This window comes from Phragmites australis, chromosome 22 (assembly GCF_958298935.1).
Source record: "Phragmites australis chromosome 22, lpPhrAust1.1, whole genome shotgun sequence".
Taxonomy (NCBI): Eukaryota; Viridiplantae; Streptophyta; class Magnoliopsida; order Poales; family Poaceae; genus Phragmites; species Phragmites australis.
This window is the reverse complement of record NC_084942.1, coordinates 22,774,669-22,798,504: the sequence shown is the minus strand read 5'-3', so window position 1 is coordinate 22,798,504 and position 23,836 is coordinate 22,774,669. Positions and strand designations below refer to the sequence as shown.

Sequence of the window (23,836 nt, the reverse complement as noted above, 5' to 3'; positions counted from 1 at the left end):
ATGCTATAATGAGGTGATAAATTTTTTGGTCAAAATATTTTTTCTGCAAGTCATTTTCTTCTCGGCATACGGATGCAGTTAAAGTAGCTGATTGATTAATTTTTGTCTAGGTAGTTTTACTTTTGGAGAACATCTTCAAGCGAAAACGTGTAATTTAGCTCAAAATCTCGAAGTGTTTAGCTTGGTTTATAGGCTTTGTTTTATCAATTCCTTTTGGCCAAAATAGCGGCTTCAATTTGCAATCACAAACTGAAAAATTATCAGCCGAGCTTGAAAAGTACTCCCCCTATTTCTTTTTTAGGGAGTGTTAGGATTTAAAAATAAATAAACTTCGTAAGTTTTGATCAACAATTAATCAAATAATATGCACATTTAGCATACAAATATTGTATCAGTAGATTTGTATTTTATAGATCTTTTAATACGATATTGATTTTATAGTAATTAATAATAAATTATAAGAAAAATTAATAATCAAATTATACCTTAAAATATTTTTTCAAATCATAATACATCCTATAAAAAGAAATAAGAAGGAATAGAGACATAAGAAAAACAGTCTATTAGCAAATGGGGTGGCGACACGTGTGGTGCTGCCGGCTGCCCTCCTGTGACGACTTGACCTGGACGCCACGAGGCACGAGGTGATAGAGGTCTGCCAAATGCCAATGCAAGTTGGTACAGTGCCATACCGGGCACGTTTGGCCGGTGGCTTCGCTTTTCCTAACAAGATCAACCTCAATCACAGAGCCTGGCCATGCCTCCTTCGACAGAGACAAACGTGCACCGCTGCGCCCTGCAGATTCTATGCTATTTTAGCCAAGTTTTGGAGCATATTGTTGGAAGAACATGCATGCACTGATGCACACTTGGCTTCGTCCATTCATTGCTTGGAGAGGTTAGATATATATTTGCCGCCACCCGGCGGCTTTGTTGTGCCTTCACACGTCCTGTGTAGCATGGTCACGGTTCTGAGTCACACAAACCACATGTGATAACTTTATCTTGGTATTTAAGTTTGTTATCTCAGTTATTCAAGATGACTGTGATGATAAGTTTATCTTGATATTATGGTGTGTAGCAAGTTACTGGCAGCCAACCTGTGGCTGCAAAAATGCTCAGCTTATGAAGAAATTCGTACCACTAGCCAGCACAGTGCGTGATATGTATGCAGCTAATCAACTATTACTAGTACAATTTGCGCCGGCCGTCAGTCTCCCTCCACCGATCCTTTTCCACCGCCCTTTTGTACGACCAGTAAGAAATAGTTTGGCTTGGAAGAATTTGGATAGATGGATTTGGATTCAAATTCTTGTGATTCAACCTAAATTTAAACAAAATCCAGTAAAGTTCCAAATGAACCCACCCCACCAAAGTCCAAACAACTCATAAACTATGGTCCTATTGTGCCTCAATACTCAGATTTCCTAGCAATTTTTTGTCCCTGCTGTGCTTTCACCGCTTTGTGGCCTGATCCAACACGGTGTTTAAACTACGTTGGACTCTGGGACGGATCCAGCTCTATAGGAGTGAGGGCACGGGTCCTCACTCATTTTTGTTGGTTTAGTGAATTGTAGACGTTTTTACTGTAGCTCCAGTGTTAATGTAGCTAGTAGGTCTTCTAGACTGGATCCACCCCTGACTATTTGGACTCCATCCGTCACCTAAACTCATCCATACCATTTTCCCAAATCAACGTTTTTTTGACTTGAAAAAACCGAAAAAAATTGCCCCGACCAAGCAACCCTACGGCCGCACCGTCACATGTCACAAGTCGTGGCACTCGAACCCGAGACCTCTCAACTCATGCGATACGTCCTTACTATCTTACCACAGAAGTATTAAGTAATACTAATAACATATATAATACATTTTATCTCTTTTATCTGAAATTTCAAATGATTATTTAAACGTTTAAATGACTTCAAATGAAAAAAATTCAACTACAAAGTTGTAGACCTCGTCGAGGACAACAATTTTCATATAAACGATTATTTGAATGTTTAAATGACTTCTTATATGATCTGTCTATGGTAATCATCTCATTACCAGAGTCAGTTCACATAAGTAATCATCTCTAGAAATGATATTTTACACAGGTAGATTCTTTTATAGTGTCCATCTCTAAAAATCGTATCATTACCATAGGTGGCTATCGTAAGCAACCGCCTATGAAAATTATCCTAAAGGAAATTTGTTTTCAAGTTGAAAGTCTTATACTTACTTTGTACTACCAATTGGGTTGCAGGGCTCAATTCCAAGTTGAAAGTCTCATACTTACTTCGTACTACCAATTGAATTTTTTTAATCTTTCTATTTTCAAGGTGAATTCTCTTTCGATGAGAGTAGTTAACTAGCTGGCCGCGTGCTCGTCATGCGACCAGCTTGTGTGGGAGCAAGGGACAGAGTTGAGTATGTTAGGCGCAGGGCAGAGAAGTGAAAGAGCAATTAACTACTGCTAAGAGTCGTGGTGGATGATTGCAAGGTGACCACTACGAGCCCTCCCCTTTTTAAGCTCTCCTATAAATTTTGAATATGAAAAAGAAAGAAGAGAAAAAAAAAGAAGGAAGAGGAGAAGAAAAAAGAGAGGGGAATGAGAAAGAAGAGGAAGAAGAACCCCTACTTCTAAGATAATCCTCAACCATATTCTTCATTTCATTTTTTTTCGATTCTCTTTCCCGTTCTCATTTCCTTTATTTTCTCTCATCTCCAACAGCTTCACTTCGAGAGAAATCGCGAAGGGAAAGAAGAGAGAATTCCATCCTGAAGGGAATGACTCTGAGAATCCCGTCGTAAAGAAAACTGTGAAGAAAAATTGTTGGAGCGCTGAAGGGAAAAAAATCCGTTACTCTGATCTACTACTGGTCACATATGCTCATTTTCAGAACAGAAGCTATTAGCCTACAAAACTGCGTCCTATTGCTTATTCATATATGTGACGCCCGAAACATCTATTTTCAAACAAACAGAGCAAGCAAAATAATACTAGCAGCTCAATGTTGTTGGGACGCGTGGCAGGGGGAGTCCGCCGACATGATGAGAATTCAGAGGCTAATGATGGAAGAGGAGTCTGGAAAATGCCTAACAGCCATACACTAACTCTTCTTGGAGTAATCATGAATCGCTCATTGTGTTTAATTCACAGGTGGTTGCATAGTCAGCTCGGGTTGGACCAACCGTGCATATAATCTGTGTGCCATGTTGAGTGGCTGATAATTGTACTGCAAGCTTAGCTCCTGGATATTTGAGAAGTGGTAATGATCATGATCATTCATTCTGACAGCACTGTGTGTAGACTGCAGGGTCAGACACAAGTTAAGACAAGCAAACTTAGAGACCATTGTCTTGTAAACTCATTGTGATACAGTAATTCGCTTTTGTGCACTTTTTTTTATTATTATTCTTCACGACTTTTCTACGTAAAGTTTATGTCTACATTTGCCGTGCTATTCGCTAACTGTAAATAGGTTGGTGTAGGTTACTACCCATCTTCATGGGCAGACTCGGCCTAAAAATTAAGCAGAAGTGTACCAGGAACTGAGCCTTCGTAACTTCACGAAAAATACTAAATTTATTGAAATTCACTAAAGAACAAGAATTTAAGCGGAAACATATGCTGGATCTCTCCTAGGTCTGCCCCTGCCCATCTTTAGGACATATGGGAATATTGAAGTGTATTACCAATCGAACATTCAAACCTCGGCAGCTTAGATTCTGAGGTGAATTGGTTGGCACAGCAGGAAGCACCGGCACCGCACGTACGTACTCCATAGGATAGTTAGAGAGGATAGAAGTAGACAGAGACCTAAAGGTTGTCTGCACTGCAGGCCGTTGCTTGCTCAAAGGTAGAAGAAACCTATAGTCTGCGAATCCGACAAGGCTGCTGTTGCTCGCTCACGGCTCAGCGGCCAGCACGTGGGCGGAGGCTGGTCGGCGGCGCAACACGATGCCGCGGACCGGCGGGCGCTGCACACCTGGCGCCGGCCGCGGCCACGAGATCGCACCCGACTGAAAGCGATAAATAGCGCGTAGCGACGTAGCTCGGCTGGCTTGGCCTCCCGTCGTGGAGCCAGCCCGCCCGGGTTCGATCTCGTGACGTCGCACCCCATTATAAGATCTTAAAAAAAATTTGAGGAAGAGGTACTTAGTGTATGCACATGAGCACTGCATGCACTCTGGAAGCTGGGACTAATGGCCAACGGGAATGGAACCGGATCCCCTAACTTTAGCGAGGTGAACAGTACTCATGACTTTACCCATCTGCGAACCGAACCGTTGCTACAGGCTGCTGCGAACCGAACCGTTGCTACAGGCTGCTGGGACTTCACTTCTTTAGAGGATCCGGTTCCAACGGGAATAGGGAAACGGATCCTCTGACTTTGAGCCAGTAAAGTCACATCACAACAGTAAAACTTGAGCGTTGCTACAGTGAAAAGGTAAAATTTTCAGTTACCTGCTGCACTGTTTCACTGTTTATCAGGACACTGTGGTTTTACTGTTCATCGGTTCAGTCCTTCCACCTTCCATCCTACGGCCGAAGATCAACTAAAGTCACAGGATCTGTTTCCGGGGAGTAGATGTTTCCTGCTTAATGTTTTGATAGTGCTAAGTGAAAGTGATTTTAGAAGCCCAGGGTTCCCCGCTTTAATTTATTCAACACGATAAAATGAGAAGAAATTAGTTCTCCGTACATATTTATTTTGGAGAGAATGATTCCTATATCCTGACACGCATAGTTGCATTGCATCACCTATCAAGTCAGATTCCCTTTACCCTCGGTTACTTCTTCGTGCCATCTCTTTCGAACGGTCTTTGTGAATAAGACAGACCTAATCAAGCTTGTCCGCATAGTTCATCTCTTAAAGCTGGCAGCATCGTCGCATCGTCTACATGGATACGTGACATACGTTCAGCAGCTGGGAATACCGTACGTACTCGGTAAGAGATGAACTAACTTGAATGGACTGAGATTTGATGGGATGATCCTTCACTCCAAATCCTGAATGGAATGATCCCATCCACCCTGATCCATTCATCCAAACACACCCTAAGTTGAGCACATCCAAAATCGTTTTTTTAGATAACGGAATATAAAGATATCCCGGCCTCTACATCAGCTTAGTATCCAATAAGCACCGTAAGTATCGTAAGCAGTAATGAGTGTAGCAGAGAGAGTACATGCATGAAGTAGACAATGTACAACAGAGTTAAAACCTGTTGCTCACAGAGGTTCCATATACAATTAGATTAGGGACTGACTGCACAACAGTGTCGATGGGGATGGCGAAGTTTACCCCGGATGAGATCCCAGATCCTGCGAGACGAGAGAAGAGGTTCAGTAACTGGCAGAGTAATGTTCAGTATATCTGTGCACAATATATTGCACGCTCAGTCGCGCAGAGGATCCATTAATGACTAAATGCATCTCAATTCAATTCGTGAGATCTGCACTGCAGAGTTGTGTACCAGAAACAGAAATACCATCGTCATCTGGTACAGCAGATTTCCTTAAATTGGTTCTCATGAGATAGATCATGTGAACACAGAACAATGAAGCGTGGAGTTTTCACTATGGCTCTTGGCATATCCTGACCTGCATAGGCTTATCTAGTTATCTTTAATTAACAAAGATCCACTGCACCAATCACATTAACAGTATCATCTTAGTATGACTACGACCTGATTTCTTACAGAAAACTAGATTACCAATAAAACAGGGCAAAATGGAGACGTGATCATCCACCATGGGGCTTGACCAGAGATAGTTAACAGTTTCCTGCTGGTTAGGGAATATCGTCAACAGGAGAATTAATTTTGATCTTTACATTCTGTTAACCATTCCTTTCATCATACAGGAATCATGGCTTAACAGAAGGGAGGATTTAACTTTTTTCCATCAATAAGATCTTTTTAGTTGGATCTTGTGGGTTTCATCTCTAGCTTACCCCAACTTTTTTTCCATCAATAAGGTTTTGTTGCTGTTGTATAAGAATGACACGACTCCAAATGCCACTTACTCAAAAGGCACGGAACACTGCATGTTTTTGTTAGCACTACAGTGTCTTCTGTTCTTCCAAATTTTGTTTGATCTATTCCAAGCGAAATGCTTCTCAACTATAATCTACTTGCTCGAGATGTGCAGCAAATTTTCTTCAGAAAAAAAAAAAAGATGTGCGACAAAGTATGCTATGTGACAAAAGAGAAAGTGGTGTTCTTGGAAACCCAAGTTGAACATATCCATAGCAGACAGAAGGATGCACAACAAAATGTCGTCATCCATCTACGACTTGATATTGAGGAAATACTGATTACTGAACATACGAGAGGAACATTACCTTTACGTGTGAAAGTAGCTGTGTTAACTCCAATTACGTGGCCATAAGAGTCAATAAGTGGGCCTCCTGAGTTACCTGGAAGAGCAAATTGTGTAAAAAAAATGGAGTACAAATGGTAGTTACATGCATGCGAAACATTCAGATCCAGCTTTCACGGACAATGAACAGTATATATAGGCAACAATAATAAAAAGTGAGAAAATAAGAGGGATACAAGTGAAATGAGAAAAGGTGGAACAAGAAATAGTTGTCTCAAACTCTTTTAGAACTAATGCATTAATGCCTGCTGAACAATAGTCAATCAAGCTGAAGCACAAAATAAATCGCACTTTAGGGTACACTAGACATCTATCTTAAATGAGACAATGTCCTGGTGCTTCTTGTGTGCGGATCACACTTTGTTTTCCTTTAGTTTTACTTCGGCTTAATAGTAAAAGAGGTCAGGGACAGTGCTTAAACAATACATTCTTATGCAAGGAGGGGATACACATTCTCATCAAACTATTTTTGCCAACTGGATAATAGCAAAAGCTCACTGAATTCCTGTAGTCTGACTACATCACTACAAATTCTTTGCACAGCGACCGGCCACAGCTCAGTACATTACAAGCCCTGTAACTAGTGCTAAAACTGACATTGAATTCTATAACTTACAGAAAGAGCTTATTTTTCGAATCTGGTAATCCCACATACCTGTTACAATAACAAAAATGTTCACAAGGACACAGCTTATCTGGCAAAACAATTATTGAGTCACGCCTAGTAATCTGCCAACAAGAATTCCAAATTATGTACTCTTTACTTTATCTGTTCAAAAGAGAGATCTAGGGCTCATTTTAGATTCTAATTCTTACCTTCATCTCCCAAAAGGACTAGCCATTTGGGCCAAATCGACTTCATTCAAACAGGCCTCAAAAGGATAGGCCATCTAAACAATGAGCAATGCACCAACAAGTTATGCTATATGTTGTTACCCAATCTTACTGCATATATCCTCCACCATTACTTCCAAGAAAAGCGGTATTTCACCCTGCTTAATCTATGGCGTGACTCTTGCCAGTGCCCTTCTTAATTTTGTTTTGAGAGAATGCCCGTCCTAATCCCAAGGTTTACCTTGCAATCAGAGACAATGCACAACCACACTACATATGCGTTGTCTATGCATCGGATAAAATAAAATCAGCTGCAACCGGCCAGAAAACTGAATTCATGAAGCCCGAGAACACTTGAATAACCTAAGTTTCTTTCAGGAAAGCAGAATACATTACACATTTGAGCTGAAGTGAACGAAAAGTATGAAAAGCTGCCTTAATCAAATTCAGTAATTAAGAAAAATTACCATAAATCAGTAAGTGAACTTGATTCTTTTTGCTTGATACTATATAGTTGAAGATGATATGTAATCCCTACATGATACACAATGAAGCGAGGCATTACCAGCATTTATAGCAGCATCTGTCTGTATGGCCCCACGAATCGCTCTCCCATTGGGAGATGGTATCTCCCTCCCCAATCCACTAACCACCTACAAGAAACTTTAGTGATCACACCATCAGAATACTCTATATTTGACATATCTAGAGTCCATTATCCATATTTCCATAAGGTATCCACCTTGGAAGGATGAACTCTGAGGATCTCAGAAGCTTGTACTTAACGTAACTTTGAACAAGTTTTTAAGGTGGCATTACCCCAGTAGTTAAAGTGTGCTCATATCCATAAGGGTTCCCAATGGCAAAGCAGCTCTGCCCAACTCGCAAATCCCGTGATGTGCCGATCAGAATAGGCCTCAATTTGTCACCATCAACATCAACCTGCAGCACTAATCTGAATTCACGGAACCCAACTTGGAACCCATTCCACGTCACTGAAACTTGAGCCACAAATAGTGCAATTCCAAACCTTCAGAACAGCAAGATCATATGCTGGATCATATCCTACTAGCCTCCCTTCTTTTGAGTAACTATTGCCACTCGAATCCTCCAAGAAAACCTACAAAAAAACATCAAGCAATGATTAAATGGCATAAACAAGCAGAAGTATTATCATTTTTTTAGAACCAGGAGATATTATCATTAGGGTGAACTTAGTAGATAATAGTGCAAGGCATCAGTAAGCAACCTTGCAGCGATGAGATGCAGATCCATCTCCAGCTAATTTTGCAACCACGTGATAATTTGTCACCTGATGCACCAAAGTTAACAATCAGTTTGAAATTAGAAGCAACAGATTACATCAGCCAAGATGACTCTGAAATATCATAACGTATCCTAAGCAGAACACAAATTTCAAAGCACCAACACAAATATATTAACAAGCACTGGAACATAACAGAATCCAAATGAATAAAATTCTATAGAATGTTCAAAATCTAGACATACGCAGTTGCAAGGTACCTGATGGAACACCAAACAGATATCACCAATAAGCGAATTTATTGAATTGTCATATCGGTGTTTTTTTTAAGCCGCCATATTAGCGTTCGCACAATGTGAGATGGTGAGTTGTTGACTGTCGGAGATAGCACCGCAATGTAAAAAGTCTCCTATTTGTATCATGGATTTGCGTAAAACAGTAATACAAATCTCACAAATTCCTCCCCCTCTAAAGTTACCAGTAAATTCGAAGTTTGAACAAAAAGGCCAACAGGAAGCGCTCACAATGTGGCCCGCGGAGTCTCCTATTTGTATCATGGATTTGCGTAAAACAGTAATACAAATCTCACAAATTCCTCCCCTTCTAAAGTTACCAGTAAATTTGAAGTTTGAACAAAAAGGCCAACAGGAAGCGCTCACAATGTGGCCCGCGGAGTCCCACACGAAGCCCGACCCGGTCCCCTCCACCTTGGCGCCGCCTTCCTCCTCGTCCTCCTCCCCACCTCCCCGCCGCTGTGGCCCCGCGATGACGAGGTCCTTGATGAACACCACCGACGGCGACGCCTCCTGCATAGACTCGCGCCGCGCCACGCCCGGCGTCAGGGATTAGGGCCCCGCTGCTACTGGGAAGTGGAGGGAGGGAGGGAGGGAGGACGGCGGGTACCTGGAACAGGCGGACGACGCGGGCCTCGTCGACGTCCTCGCCGCCGGGCTCGGCGCGGGCGGGGCGCGGCGGAGGGGAGGCGGCGAGCAGGAGGATCGCTGCTGCGGCGGCGGCGCGGCGGGTGGTGAGGGCGGTGGCTGAGGAGGAGGAGGGAGGCGGTGAGGGTGGGAGGCTAGGGTTCCGGAGAGGAGGCGATGGGAGGAGGGGGCGGAGGAGTTGCCGGAGCGCCATCTGTGCGGGCGCGCACGAAGCGGCAGGTGTGCGTTGCGAGCGCGCTATCCGATGAGTGATGACGTGGCCATGGTTGAGCGAATCAGCGAAGGCTACAGTAACGGGTATTTGAAGGCGGCTTTTATATTTGACGCTGTCGAGATTCGGCTTCAGCTTCATGCTTGAAATAAAATGGTTTCAATTTTTATTTTTAGTTTAAAATATGAATAAGATAGCCCATCTAAATAAGTGTGTTTGTAGTTCTAACTTTATAAATTTTTAGAGTTAGTTTAAAATTTATTGAAGCTAGAGCTCTATCAATGTTAAATATCTTTCTAGTGTGATCAGACAGTTGTATTATTACGAGTATTCTCTGCCTACAATAAATTTGGAAATTTAGTAGAAGTCCAATAGAGGATATTGTTTCTTCAGGAATTCCTATATTCTTTACCGATAGGGTTAGTTTAGAAACAGACATATTACAAAGGGTTAAACAATTTGTTTCACATGGCAACATATAAAAGCCTCATGTTCCAAATATGCCATAATGTTGGGCATGTGGCCTTTTGCGGTGCATGGACATCAAATAACAAGCATCGTCCGCAAGTTGCAACACAATGTAATATATCAATACAAGATATTAAAGTTAGCTGCTTGGAAACGCCAATGTCATGATGACTCACGCGTACGAAAAATGGGCTTGTATATTGAAGAAGGCAGCAGACAACAACAAACTAGCCATACAACAGCGTGTCCTAGTAAACATAGATATATAGATAAATCTACGATGTGTTATCGAATGACAGTATATATACACAACGATGATATATAAGAAACACAATATATTATTCAGTGGTAAATCATATAATCTTTTTAGATATATACACTTCATCGGGTAAGACCGCACGTGCGCCCACAACATGCACGTGCGAAACGATCCCATCAGCCTACACAGAGCCACCATATCAGCTGAAGCTAATGCGGGCCACGAACGCTCGCCAGAGAAACAGAAAGAGACGGTACGCGCTACACATGCAACACGGCACACCGACCTCAGCACGGTTCTTTACAAGATGTCATACGCCTGACGGCGACGAGGAGCCCGGCTCGGCTTGCTCACGCGACGTCGCTCATCGGCGACTGCGACACGGGCACCACGGTGCCGGTGCCCATCTCCTCGTCCAGCGCGTCCTCCTCCGTCGCGACCGGCGGCCTCGCCTTCGGGTCGAACCTCTTGCTCTTCGGGTTCGTCGCCGGGTCGTACCTCCTGATGACCAGCACGGACGCCGACGTCCTGAACGCCGGCGACACCAGGTAGCTCCCCACGGGGCCCAGCTCGTCCGGCTTCTCCACCAACGGTGCCGTCGGTGGCATCCGCCCCACTACGAACACGTTGAACATGGACAGAGACTCGATGGCCTCCAGCACCTCCTCCTTGGTGTACGCCTCTCGCTCCTCGAACCGCACTGACCCATCCTTCACAGCGCCAACCTTGGCCTTGAACGCCTCGACCGCCGCCTCGTCGGCCGCGTTCTCTTCATCCGACTGCGGGCGGTTAGGCTGGAACCTCGCCAGGGTGACGGCGACACCTGGATGTTCTGTCATGCGTGTCGCGTAGGCCAGCGCCTCGCAGTCGTCGGGCCCGCCGAAGAAGAGCATGGCGACGGAGAAGGAGACGTTCTTGGCCGACACCTGCGCGTGGCCACCAAGGCCACGGTCGACGAGGATGCCGACGGAGCAGGGCGCCTCACGGAGCACGCGCTTGTTGATGGCATGGTACGCCGAACCAAGCGACTGGAAGGAGCCGTCGTGCTGGAGCATCTTGTGGTAAGGCATGATGACGATGGCCGCCCGCTTATCGGCGGCGCTATGGATGACATCTCGGTGGATGGAGTCAAGGTCCGAGATGGCAGTCATGGGGCGCACCCTCACGGAGCTCAGCTGCTGGAATGCCTCGAACGCCACCACCATCTGCTCTGTCCGCTGCTCCTTGCTGTTGAAGAACGGCATGCCATCGCGGCGCGCGCGGTGCACCAGGCTGATGGCCGAGGACCGCTCGGAGAGCTCCACCAGGTGCATCGCGTACATGGTGAGGCGACGGCGCCCGGTGCCCCGCGACACCTCCACGAGGTTGAGCAGCGTGGGGACGTGGCGGTTGGTGTGGAAGCAGGCCAGCACGCGCAGCTCGCTGTCCGCGTCCCCGGGCGCGCACTCCACGGTGCGGCGCTTGTACGGCACAGTCCGCCGCGCCGGCTTGTAGATGGCCATGACGATGGGGGTCGTGATGAAGGTGGTGAACAACGCCATGAGCACCATGATGGCGAACGTCTCGTCGTTCAGAACCTTGCGGTCCTTGCCGATGTTGAGGACGATGAGCTCAACAAGCCCCTTGGTGTTCATGAGGAAGCCGAGCGTGACCGCCTCCCGGACGGGGATCTTGACGAACAGGGACGTGATCACTGTGCCCCCAATCTTGCCAAGGCATGCGTTTGCTATCACAAGCACGAGCAAGCCCCAGGATTTGGCTCCTTTGATGGTGGCCACATTGGTCTTGAGGCCGCTCGAGACGAAGTAAAGCGGGAGGAAGAGCCCTGAGATGAGGTCCTCCACCTTCTCGATGAGTACACCCGCAAAAGGCCCGTCCTTGGGGACGACAACGCCGACCATGAAGGCACCAAACAGAGCATGGATGCCAATGGTGTCGGTGACAAAACCAGCAGCGAGGACAATGGAGAGGGTGGCGCAAATGTAGACCTCCTTGACGGGCTCGCCCTCGGGTGACCGACGCGCCATCCAGGCCAGCACCGGGCGGAGGAACAAGCAAATTGCAATGACGAAGCCGGCAGCGGTGAGCAGCACCCAGAGAGAAATGATCGGCGAGCCAGAACCGGAGAGCGCAATGGCAAGTGCAAGCAGGATCCAGGCAGCAACATCATTGACCGCCGCAGCAGACATGGCCATGCGACCAAGATCAGTGGTCAGAAGCTTCAGCTCGGCCAGGATACGGGCGAGAACCGGGAAGGCGGTGATGGAGAGCGCCACGCCCATGAAGACAAGAAGTGGCCCTTGTGGCGCGCCCTTGACAATGGTAGCACGGAATGCAAACGATGTGCCGATGCCAAGCGCGAATGGGACAGAGATACCAGCAATTGCAATGGCAAGGGCCTTCTTGCCGGTGCGGCGGATGGTGGAGATGTCGAGCTCGAGGCCGACGAGGAACAGGAAGAAAAGCAGGCCAAGGTTCGCCAGCGTGTCCAGCACCGTCAAGCTCTGAGGTGGGAACACGGCGTGCAAGAACTTCGTGCTCCGGCCCAGCGCCGACGGGCCCAGCAGAATTCCTCCCTGCACCATCCAGGCCATGGCATGTGAGTGATCAAGTTACATCATCATTCATCAAATCAAATGGCAAACATATGCATGCATATACAATCAAGTCCTTAACAAATCTAAGAAAAATATCCTATCTGTGGTTATAGGAGCAATGGTTATCTCTGCAAATGAATTATATGAGGAAAATGCAATATAGACTCAAGAACATAGAACTGTAAGAAAGTGTAGTGCTGTAAAATCTGTGCGTAGCAGGAAGTATAGCCTCTCCGGTAAAGGAATTAGTGAGATCATAGGGATGACTCTTCATTGTTCATTGTAACAAGTTAGAAGTTGAAGAGCTAGTTCGTTTAGAAACTTGAACTGCTACTGGTCAAGTAATTTACTATGAGGTCACTTTTGCATGATAGCAGGTAATGATGGGACCGAGCATAAAAAAGTATAGGCTGTTTGAAAAGTATCTACGACGTGCCCATTGCCGTTAGAGCATCTCCAACCGAGTCCTCTTCTCATCCCTATCCTATATTTCAAGAAAAAACAATAAAAATCGGTCTCCAACCGACCCCCTATCCAACCCCCTTTATTTGAGGAACCCTCAAATCTCCTCCCTCACCCTCTACATCTAAGGACTCCTCATCCAACCCCTCATTTGGGAGAGAGGGGAGAGAGAGGAGAGAGAGTTACCAAATATTAATAAAATAAAGGTGATTCGAATATAGGGGGTCAAATATGAGGGGTCGATTGGAACGCGTTGAGAAATAGAAAATGAAATCTGGATGAGGAGTCACTAAATAAGAGGAATAAGGGGTTAAATATGAGTAGTCGGTTGAAGATGCTTTTAGTTCCCTTACTCTTAAGAAAACATTGTTTACTAATAGTTAGCAGTACTATCTGTATACTTTTTGTTAATTAAGCAAGCTAGGTCTGCAAGTCAATGACAGCTAGGTAGCCATGCTGCAGGAAGTCTTAACTTTCTCCAATAATGCACTCAACAATTCGCCTTAGTTTTTCTATATTAATTTCTTGCTATAGATACCCTCCATATATCAGTGCTAACTCTAATGCTGAAGAAAGACAAGAAAAACAAGCAAAAAAACTCACTGCAATGAACCTTCCCTAGAAACCTGCCATCGTTCATTCCTTGATGAACAAGGATACTTCTAATCTAAAATAAAAAGGTAGTACTATGTGTCTGAACGTGTGGAGAAGTGCAGGCCAGCTATTAGTTAGAAAGGCATTTGAAATACTGCACACGTGAGCAGATTACTTATTGTAAGAGGTGAACTGGAAAATCTTTAGACAGTGTTCACATCCATTCCTGCACTCTAAAATGAAATCATCACCTAGCTGTCCGTATTCTATTTAACCAGAAGATATTTTTCATGCAGATATGGTGAGCATCCTGGATGCAAGTAGATAGTAGTAAATATAAATATCATGTTTCTAGCATCGCAAAGATCACTAAATTGAAAAATACTATCAGTGTCTATATGTTAAATGGTATTTTCTAATATAAACATCTTGGCAATAGTTTTCACCTAATGTTTCCTTCTAAAAGGGTGAATTTGGAAAATAACATTCGCAAATAGATGAAAGATTGACAACAGTGTTAATTCCGATATGACAACAGTATTTGGGGAACAATAGTTGCATGCTAGCAGAGTCGTCCTGAAGAGATGATATTTCATCTGGGACTTTGTTTATTTCTGGGAGATGCTACGAATCTCCTTTCTCCTGTGAAAGTGCAAGCAATCGACCATCCCTAATCCCCAGACTAAAAAAATACTATATAACTCTGACGTTTGGTTGGAACCGGCTCATACGAGATCAACTCCAACTCCAACGGGAGCGGCAAACGAGCCTGTATCCCTGTTGAACTTGACGTTTGCCGCTCCCGTCTTTCGTATTGCTCTTCAACAGTGACGGCAATTCTGTTTTTTTTCATGCTACAGTGATCTAGGAAGGAAAAGGGGGCAAGAAAAATTTGCGACCAAAATATAGGAGCTGCAACTCTGTAGCTAGAGTATGCGTGTGGATTCGAAGAATGGAGGAGAGTAATGAAAGGTAGAAAATAAAGTATCAGTTGAAAATAAAAAAAATAAATGATACTATAATAGTGTTATAAAGATGAATTTTTAAATTCCTATTAGAGATAGTCTGAAATTGGTAAGGGAAGACACCGTGAACAGTGTGCAGGTCTCTGTAAGAAGTGATCTAATAAACAGTATTTTTCCTTCTCTACGTCATGGTAGCCCGTCCCGTTTGGTTGGCTATTTGACTCCAGGGTCATGTGAGGCAGGCCTTCCCATTTGGGATCTGGCTTGCTCCATTCCATGTATACCAACGACGTGCATAGTATGATGTAGTGTTTTCTTTCTATAGTACTCTTTTGTTTTTTTAGAAATAGTAGACACGTTTTTTTATTCAATCTTTGAAGTTAAATTTTAACTAAAATTTTCATACAAAATATATTATTTATAGCTACAAAACCTATATAGTGTGAAACCATTTTTAGTTCTTAACCTAGTTGTATAATTTTTATACGTTAAACATTCTTATAATTTGATTAAATATTAGTCAAAGCAAAAAAAATTGATTTTTTCAAAAAAAATTACGTCTACAATTTTTGAACGGAGGAAGTATTATCAAGGTGATTTGAGAAATCAACAGTAGTACTAATTAATTTTTTTAGAAACACAGATGCAACTTATAGATAAATACATATACTCACACCAGTACACCACCACACACATACTCACATAACACTTAATAAAGACTGGAAATGACCAATGACTAATTTGGGAGTGTCTATATGGCACCAAGTACAGCTAGCAAGTATCAACTCTTTAATAATTAACCTCTTAATTTCCTTTGTAATCAAAATGATGATGCTAACAGGGTAAGGAAACTAGGTCTTTCTTGTTATCAATTTCACAAAACGAAATTAAGGAAGGATTTCAATTCTCCACCCATATATTGCTTGCACTCTCATGCTTAAATTCAATTATCCCCAACCCAAGCAATCACTAACTCGTACGTCGGCACCATTGATCCAGCTACTTCACGACATGATCACCGGAAAATTCAAGTCGGCGGACGAAGAGGAGTTGTGAACATGAGCCCCACAAAAATCCAACGAATTTTAGTCGATTGGTGTCTCTATCTATCGTGTACTAGTTGAGCACGAAACAGGAAGAAAATTATATATGATTTTTCGCCGAAATTTTTTTACGAGATTCTAATCTATATTATTTTTCTCTGATCTAACGATTAATATATGTAACTAAAAAGAAAAGTAGACACATGATATACACAATAAAAATCTTCCTGTAAGATCTGATCTTATAAAAAAAATTCACAGAAAATAGAGGACGAAATTTCCAAGAAAAAGGGAGTGCTTGTCTTATCCATCCCCTGCTTCCCGCACCAAAAAGCGCACACGGCACCCGCGCCGCAACCAAAACCCTAGCGCGCGGCGCCGCGCGGGGGAGCGCTCCAAAAAATAGCCGGCGACCGTACCAATCCCGCGAGAGTGTTCGAGTCCGGGGAGGGGAGGGGAGGGGAGGGGGAACTCACGATGATCTCGGCGATGACGCGGGGCTGGCGGAGCGGGCGGAGGAGGTAGGCGAGGCCGCGGGTGACGACGACGACGAGGCAGATCTGCAGGATGGCGAGCGGCAGCGCGTAGTCCAGCGGGTTCTCCCCCTGGTACGCCCCCTGCGACGTCGCCTTCATCGGCGCCGGGCACCTGGTCGCGTTCTCCGCCATCGCTGCCGACCCAAGCAAGCGAGCGAGCGAGCGAGCTTTAACCCTTGGTGGCTAGCCAGCCGGCGCCGCGAGGTTCGAATGGATAGAGACGAAGGGATCCGCCGTGCTGGTGGTGGTGGTGGACTCGACTCCGCTCCGCTCGACTCCACGGCAGCGATGGAGTCTGGGCGGGTTCGGGGTGCCGCGTGGTCTTTATATAGGCCGGCTCGCTTGCCACGTCAGCTAGCTAGCATGGATGACGTGTCTCTGTCTGCGCAGGACGCTGTACGGAACTACACGTTTGCCAAGCGTCGAAAAGGGATAAAAAAAAAGGACACTCAACATCAACTAGAGCAATGCATTAAAAAGAAACAACAACTAGAGCAATCTATTCACATCAAAAAAAATGGATCACATTAATTCAACAAACAAAAAATGAGCATCTGTTTGACATATTTTTTCTTTCTTTCCTAGAGGAAGTTTCCGTTTGGTACTTAGGCCAATAATTCACCTGTAAGGGTTGACATTAGATCAGTCCTTTTCTTGATGAACTAACTCCTTTCCGAGGTTTGGCCTTGCAGAAAACAATGAAATAATAGTCTCTCTATATACATACACACTTTTCTGTAATCCTGGATATACATACTCTCCCTCTAATGGGGTATTCAAAAATGAGTATGTATATCTTAAAAAGTAATATATATATATATATATATATATATATATATATATATATCTCAAAAAATAGTATATGCATTTCAAAAATAGCATATACTTTATTTATAGCAGGATCAACTATGAATTAAATCAGAAGTACATACTCAAGTACAAACTAGCTTTCATATATTCTAAACGGTTTCTGAAATTTGAACTTATTATCTATGTAGAATGGTGAAAAGTCTGTATTACCCGTAGACTTGTTTTATATGTGTACCCGAGGTTCTGTTATCTCAGTCTGATATAGTCACAATTTTAGCAGAAGGCATTGCTATTGGGGATGAGGAGCTGATTCTTTCGTTGCTGTGGAATGTGTTCATCCATATGCTGGTCCAATGGTCAATATAAGCTTGTTAAGGATTTTGTTACTCCTGTCGAAGTTTTCTATTGTTACGTACACCTTCTTTTGTCTCAAAGTTCTGGTACTCTAGATTGCTCAATGTTTACTAGTGGTTTTTTTATTCACTGCATAAAGTACAATTGCAGTAGGAATCTGCTAAACTTTCAGTACTATGACCAAATAAGCAGGATAGTCCCAAAAATGCATACAGTGTACAACAAATCCTTCTAGCCTGACATCATATATTCATATTATTTCATAATTTCAGGTCCCTGGTATAGAAAGCATGCTTACACAATAGTGTACAACGCGAAGTGACTTGTACCAGTTCGTAACAAAGAAGCAAAATATATAACTTGTGGGCTGTTCGACGTTCTTAATTATCCATCCCATCTAGTCGGTGCCTTCGTGCCAATTGGATGATTATAGGCCACTAATTGTTTGATTTGATAAGGACGAACTTAAACGAAAGCGTACACTGCTAAAAAACCATTATCGTAGCCTGTTGTAACTCCATTCCAATCGGTTCGGCTTTCGAACCAACTAAAACAAAGTCTTTTTTCCAAATTATTTTTCTAGTTGGTTCGTGGCTAGAACCGACTAGAATAATGATTTCACCTAAAAATATTAATTTGATATTATCAAAAGTCATGAGATTTTTTTTTGCGTAAAATATGCAAAAGTGCAGTACGTGGGAGTCAAACACACGAGCTTACCCATTGAGTAAAGCTTCTTTATCATCTCATCTCACAATTGTAGCTTATGTCTAAAGATAATTTATTCTTTTGACTCTTCTTATACAATTTTTTTGGATGATTATTTAAATATTTAAATGATTTTAAATAAAAAAGTTATCAACTAGAAAATTGTAGATCTCATCAAGAGCTATAATTTTAATATTAGGATTTTTTTCTTCTGACTTTATATGAATATATTATGAACTATCAAATATTTCACTACAGACTTAAAACACTTCTCTTCTTCTTCATTTTCACTAGTCTCTTTGCCACAATCAATGTTACGCATCCTCATTATTTATATAAAAATATTAGTATAATCTCTTTAGTTTGTGTATATAAGGATAAATATTGTCCTTTTTACTATTCTTTTCTCTATATTGGGGTTATAGTATTACAAGCTACAAGCATAGAAGATATAATTGCAAAAAATAATTATGATCAAAAGTATTAATTGACATAATATTTTACACCAAATTTATTAATTAAAAAGAGTATTTTCATCAAAATGGTACTTGTGATAATATTATAATGATCTCTTTAGTTTTTGTTTATGGTAGAATAAATGTTCCTTTTGACCATTCTTTTCCCTATATATTTATTAGAATTCTATGTGTTCCAAACCATATGTATACTAATTATTAGTTGCGAAAAAACTTCTTCAAATTATTTAAAAATATTTTTTGTCATTAATAGTGAAATGTTATTATTGATAGTTTATAAGCAAAACCGACTAGAATAAGGTGATTCATGGCCAGAACCAACTGAAATAACAACACTATATTCCAATCGGTTTGGAAGTAAAACCAGTTGTGTAAAGTAATTATTCCAATCGGTTGAGGACAATAATTAACTGAAATAATCTGGAGACCTGTGAAACAGAAAACCGACTAAGATAACTATTTTCACATATGGTTTTCCATATCCCACTGGAATAGAGGATTTTGAACCAACAACCATTTTGTTATTTGCAGTAGTGGTATAATTTGGCCTGATTTTCTCATTATTTTAGTATCATATGGGCATTCCATCGTCGTATGCTTAGACATTTCCGAGGCCTGACCATGCAAAAGCAAACATGAAAATAATGGTGTATATGTACTATACTTTATCTGCAACTAGCGCAGACAATAAGTGGAGAACTTATGGTACAAGGCGGAGGATGATTGGCTTAACAATTTTAAGCCGAACCCAACCATGGATAAACCAGTTTTGTATAATGTCATATTCAGTAGAGTTTTAGCTCTTATCTCTACCTCAGATATGTTATTTGTAGATCAATATAAAGTGCTTAAAATATATATATTTAATTTAAAGTGTAAATAAGATGACTCGTCTAAACACTACAGTGTACTTATCAGTTTTAGCTATATAAATATAATATGAAGCTAAAATATCCGGCTCTAAAACTGTAGCTTTGACAAAAACAAATCCTTTGCTTTTCTGGATAAGGATAGTCTTAATTATCAGCAAGCATCCATTGCTTGATTGTTTGTCGCTCCTCCTTGCCGAGGTCTGACTTTGCGAATAGAAAAAAAAAATGACAGAGCAACGTGTACGTGGCCAATCTCCACCGTATCGTAAGAAAAAGAAAAGGAGAAAAGAGTGACGTGGCCACACAGCTAGCCGTACGAGGAGGGGTTGGACTTTTGACGGCGACGTGCTCTGACTTCGTTTGCTCGATAGCTCGAATATGTCGGACGTCGTCTCTTCTCAACGTTTTTCTTTTCCAAGGCTATCATGGATCATTATTGCTTTGATAATAGGAGTGAAGTACTCCAGTTGCTTAATTATGAGTTGTACGTACAACTTAATATTCATCAGGTCACGTAAGTTTTATATTTTTTTCTTGAATCAATCCAAAACTTTTAAAATAAAAATAAAAATTCACCCACATCTAATTAAATTAAGAAAAAAACTAAATATAAATATCTACTTACAGCCTTAAGCACGTCAGACCAAGCCAGAAGCAATAGAGCATGGCCGTGATGTCCTTCTCTTCCCAAGGCATAGAGAAATTAATCACACACTCTTTTCTCCTTTTCTTTTTTTACTTGTTAGGATACGTAACAACTTAGTAATCACTGTATCCACGAGTCGACATTCCTAGACTAGGTGTTAATAGACCAAAAAATTACTGTAATTGTTAAAGTATATATCAAGCTAAGATTTTTTTCATGACTACTCTGACACCATATTATGAAAATACTAGCTTGTTTTCCAAGTGCTACACAAGGCCAAGCTATATATATATACACACGATGTAAGATGGTACAAAGACATAAAAACCCCTACCTATACATATATTCTACAGTGATAACTTGAATCGCACCAAGTGCATCTATACATATAGGTGCAGTGTGCGATAATCAGTGTAAATGGCGATTGTTATCTGTCGCCGTGCCTGGCCTCTTCTTAATATTCATCAGGTCACCAGTTCTTCTCAGGCCATCGTATCGTATCGACATCGTAGTTCTTGCTGAGAAGTCATCGGCTCTGTTCCATTGGCTATCTATCTTGTGTTGCTTGCTTCATGAAACAACGACCAGTGAACTAAAGGGAAAAATATTCTCTGTGGATCATGTATCATGCATCTTAATGCCCCAAATAATTAAAATATGCGCCGTGTGAAAATTTTAATTTGCAGATAAGCATAGTACGAGTGGCACTGGTAAAATATTCATTCGAACATGCCTTTCTCATGGCAACAATTTGACAGGACAATTAGCGATCGTGACAATGTTGCTTATGTTAATGAGGGCCTGTCTCGTGTCGACGTGCCTCTGGAGATGCTGATGGCGACTCTCCATGGTCTGGAACGAGAGAAACTGACAAGTCAACGAACCTAGGCATCAAAATCTGAACATGAACAAGCATATCTCACTCTGACTTCAGCTCCGCTGTGCTTGTTGCAGTCTTGCACGGCTCCCAGAATTTACACAGGCGTGTTCAACGTTCGTCTCTTTTATTTATTTATTTGCAAGAGAGAATTAGTTTTTTTCTTTTATGAATTCTGTAATGACTCATCTTCACTGTACTGATGTCTGTTGCTGCAAGTGGCAACCATCACACTATTTGTCCTATAGTGTAAACATGCCATGTTTTAAAAGCTGCGTTTTCCTTTCTCTACTAATGCCAGACCATGCTCATAATATATGGCTGCTTGCATCACATCTCCTGTATCTGAATGCTTTGCTCCTGAGACGTGTGGAAGTGACGACTGCACGCACATTGATAAATATATAAAGTATACGAGCGGTATAAGATAATAAGTCTAATAACTTATATGTAAGGGATAAGAGTTTTATATTTCTAACACCTCTTAAATGCAAGGTATATGTAATAAACAAATGATACTAAGTAATAAACTTAGACTAATACGTCAAAAAACTATCTCTTCAAAACCGTCGTAGAATGGAGTCTTGTAATCATATTGAATCAAATCGAAAAAGCGTCAAACGAAGTTGTAGCGAATATGGCCCTTTTAGGTATATATATGTGATTTTGGTGATTAATGATAATATAATCAATGTGACTAATATGTTTGTCAAGTATATGCTTTAGTAGATTTTATGGATGTAACATATGAAGAAGCCATCGAAGCTGGGATAAAGATTGAATTGATTTAGACAAGTCCCGGAAAAATATAAACGCTAGATCGGCGATGGAGCAATTGTACAAGCCTGAGCTTTTATCTCTGAGTATTTGTACACGCTGGATAATCCGGTGATTGAAGAAGTTGCGCACACCGGAGCATTCCATAAGTTGAAGTTCAAGTATTCCACACGTCGGATGGTCTAACGCTTGAAGTTGTTCACGCCGGAGTATTTTTTCAGAGATATCTTTTGGTCCAATGGAAGATAGAGTTATACATACTGGATGATCCAGTGCTTGTATCGGAGGTTTCGTCGGAGGATTTTCTACATCAACAGCTAGTAACGGCTAGTCTTGGGTGGACGATGCACACTGGAAGATCCAGTGCTCGTAGGTTGTGCATGCTAGATCATCCGACGTTCAGGAAAATGTGATCGTTGGAGCAACGACTAGTACACAGGGTTGAGGTTATATATACTCTCTCACTTAGTCATTTGAGTGTGCTAGAGTCTAGAGAAGCTCGCATACACTTGAGGATATATCCAAGCCACCAAATTACTAAAAGTGATTATTCAAGATAATTAGCATAAGATTAGGGAGTGGTTAATGCTATTAAACTTTGAGAGAGTTGTTGCTAGGTATTGCTACCTAGAGAAGGGATCAAAGAGTGATCCTACCTTTTACCAAGTAGTACGCCGGTGCCTTAGAGCCTTAATGACTCACCGGCACCGTGAGCCTTGGTGGCTCAAGCTTGGCAACCCTCCAGTTTCATCTGGAGCTGCGGCAAGTAACTTGTACGGGAACGCGGAGACCCTTGCCTTGGTGGCTCAAGCTTCGACGTGAAGACGATGACAAGTGACAGAAAAAGAGGCTTGTGGTGAGCATTGCCTTTATGGCTTGGTGGCTTAACCCACTTGAGACATAGGTAGCTCAAGGGTCCTGACCGGACGCTGACCGGGAACAATATCTTAGGTAGCTACTCCAATATGTACTAGGGGTGACGTTTGTGCTATCGATACTACATGATAAAAATCATTTGTGTCAAGTTTGCTCTCTATCGAGTTTGTTCTCTCTATCTTATTTTTGTTTTCGCATTTACATATTTGTAAGTTACCTTTGCATGTTTACCTTTCTAGAATAGTTTGTTAGGATTGGCTAATAGGTTGTGATCACTTTTGAGCGGTAGAGTAGACACACTAGATAAATTTAGAGCATATTGAGATAGAAATCGATATAGGTTTAAATTGTGAAGTTTTTAGAGCCGATAAATTTTAGATGTCCTAATTCACCTCCCCTCCTAGGACATTACCGATCCCTTTTTAGAAGCACACGAGTAGAGTCATGATGATGACAACAAAAGAATGTCATTTGTTAAGAATCGCAACAAAGTAATGACGAGTAGCAAAACAACAAAAGAAGTTGTCACTAAGGCTACGGAAAGAACTAGATGACATAGTTGCATCAATAACGATATAAAATAATTAGCCAAATATATACACAATTTAGCTAACCACAAAAGAAAATGACTAATTGACAAAGTAATATATGGACTCACACTACATATACGAACTCAAAAAGAGACTAAGACTTGGATGTGGACACAATGGAAGACAAAAACTAGAACTAGACGCAAAGGAAGCTAGAAGCAACAACCATGGACCATGCAATGGCTAGCCGGTGGAGAGAAAAGAAACAAATGAGGGGTAGAGGCAAGGGTTATCTCTCAGGTAAGGGCTAAAGACCCTAGAACCCGGAAGCTCTGGGTTGAGGCAGAGATAGAAACCGAGAGG

The 23,836-nt window shown here is 42.1% G+C and overlaps 2 protein-coding genes across 6 annotated transcripts; both read right to left on the bottom strand.

The window, feature by feature from the left end:
• Positions 1 to 723: 723 nt before the first annotated feature.
• LOC133905213 (protease Do-like 5, chloroplastic) lies at positions 724 to 9,695 on the bottom strand. 5 transcript variants are annotated; one of them, XM_062346949.1, is made up of 9 exons: positions 9,375 to 9,695; positions 9,131 to 9,277; positions 8,457 to 8,519; positions 8,238 to 8,327; positions 8,027 to 8,149; positions 7,773 to 7,860; positions 6,336 to 6,410; positions 5,215 to 5,314; positions 724 to 796 (listed from the first exon to the last, which is right to left on the bottom strand). In XM_062346949.1, the coding sequence occupies exons 1-9, from the start codon at positions 9,603 to 9,605 to the stop codon at positions 739 to 741; spliced, it is 975 nt and encodes a 324-aa protein (XP_062202933.1). In that variant the 5' UTR covers positions 9,606 to 9,695; the 3' UTR covers positions 724 to 738. The 5 variants fall into 5 exon arrangements, with proteins under 5 accessions (XP_062202933.1, XP_062202932.1, XP_062202931.1 ...); XM_062346948.1 differs by lacking the exon at positions 724 to 796 and adding an exon at positions 866 to 950; XM_062346947.1 differs by lacking the exon at positions 724 to 796 and adding an exon at positions 4,895 to 5,023.
• A 716-nt stretch (positions 9,696 to 10,411) lies between these two features.
• Positions 10,412 to 16,828, bottom strand: LOC133905528 (cation/H(+) antiporter 19-like). Its single transcript, XM_062347340.1, has 2 exons — positions 16,488 to 16,828; positions 10,412 to 12,926 (listed from the first exon to the last, which is right to left on the bottom strand). The coding sequence occupies exons 1-2, from the start codon at positions 16,677 to 16,679 to the stop codon at positions 10,701 to 10,703; spliced, it is 2,418 nt and encodes an 805-aa protein (XP_062203324.1). The 5' UTR covers positions 16,680 to 16,828; the 3' UTR covers positions 10,412 to 10,700.
• Positions 16,829 to 23,836: the final 7,008 nt, after the last annotated feature.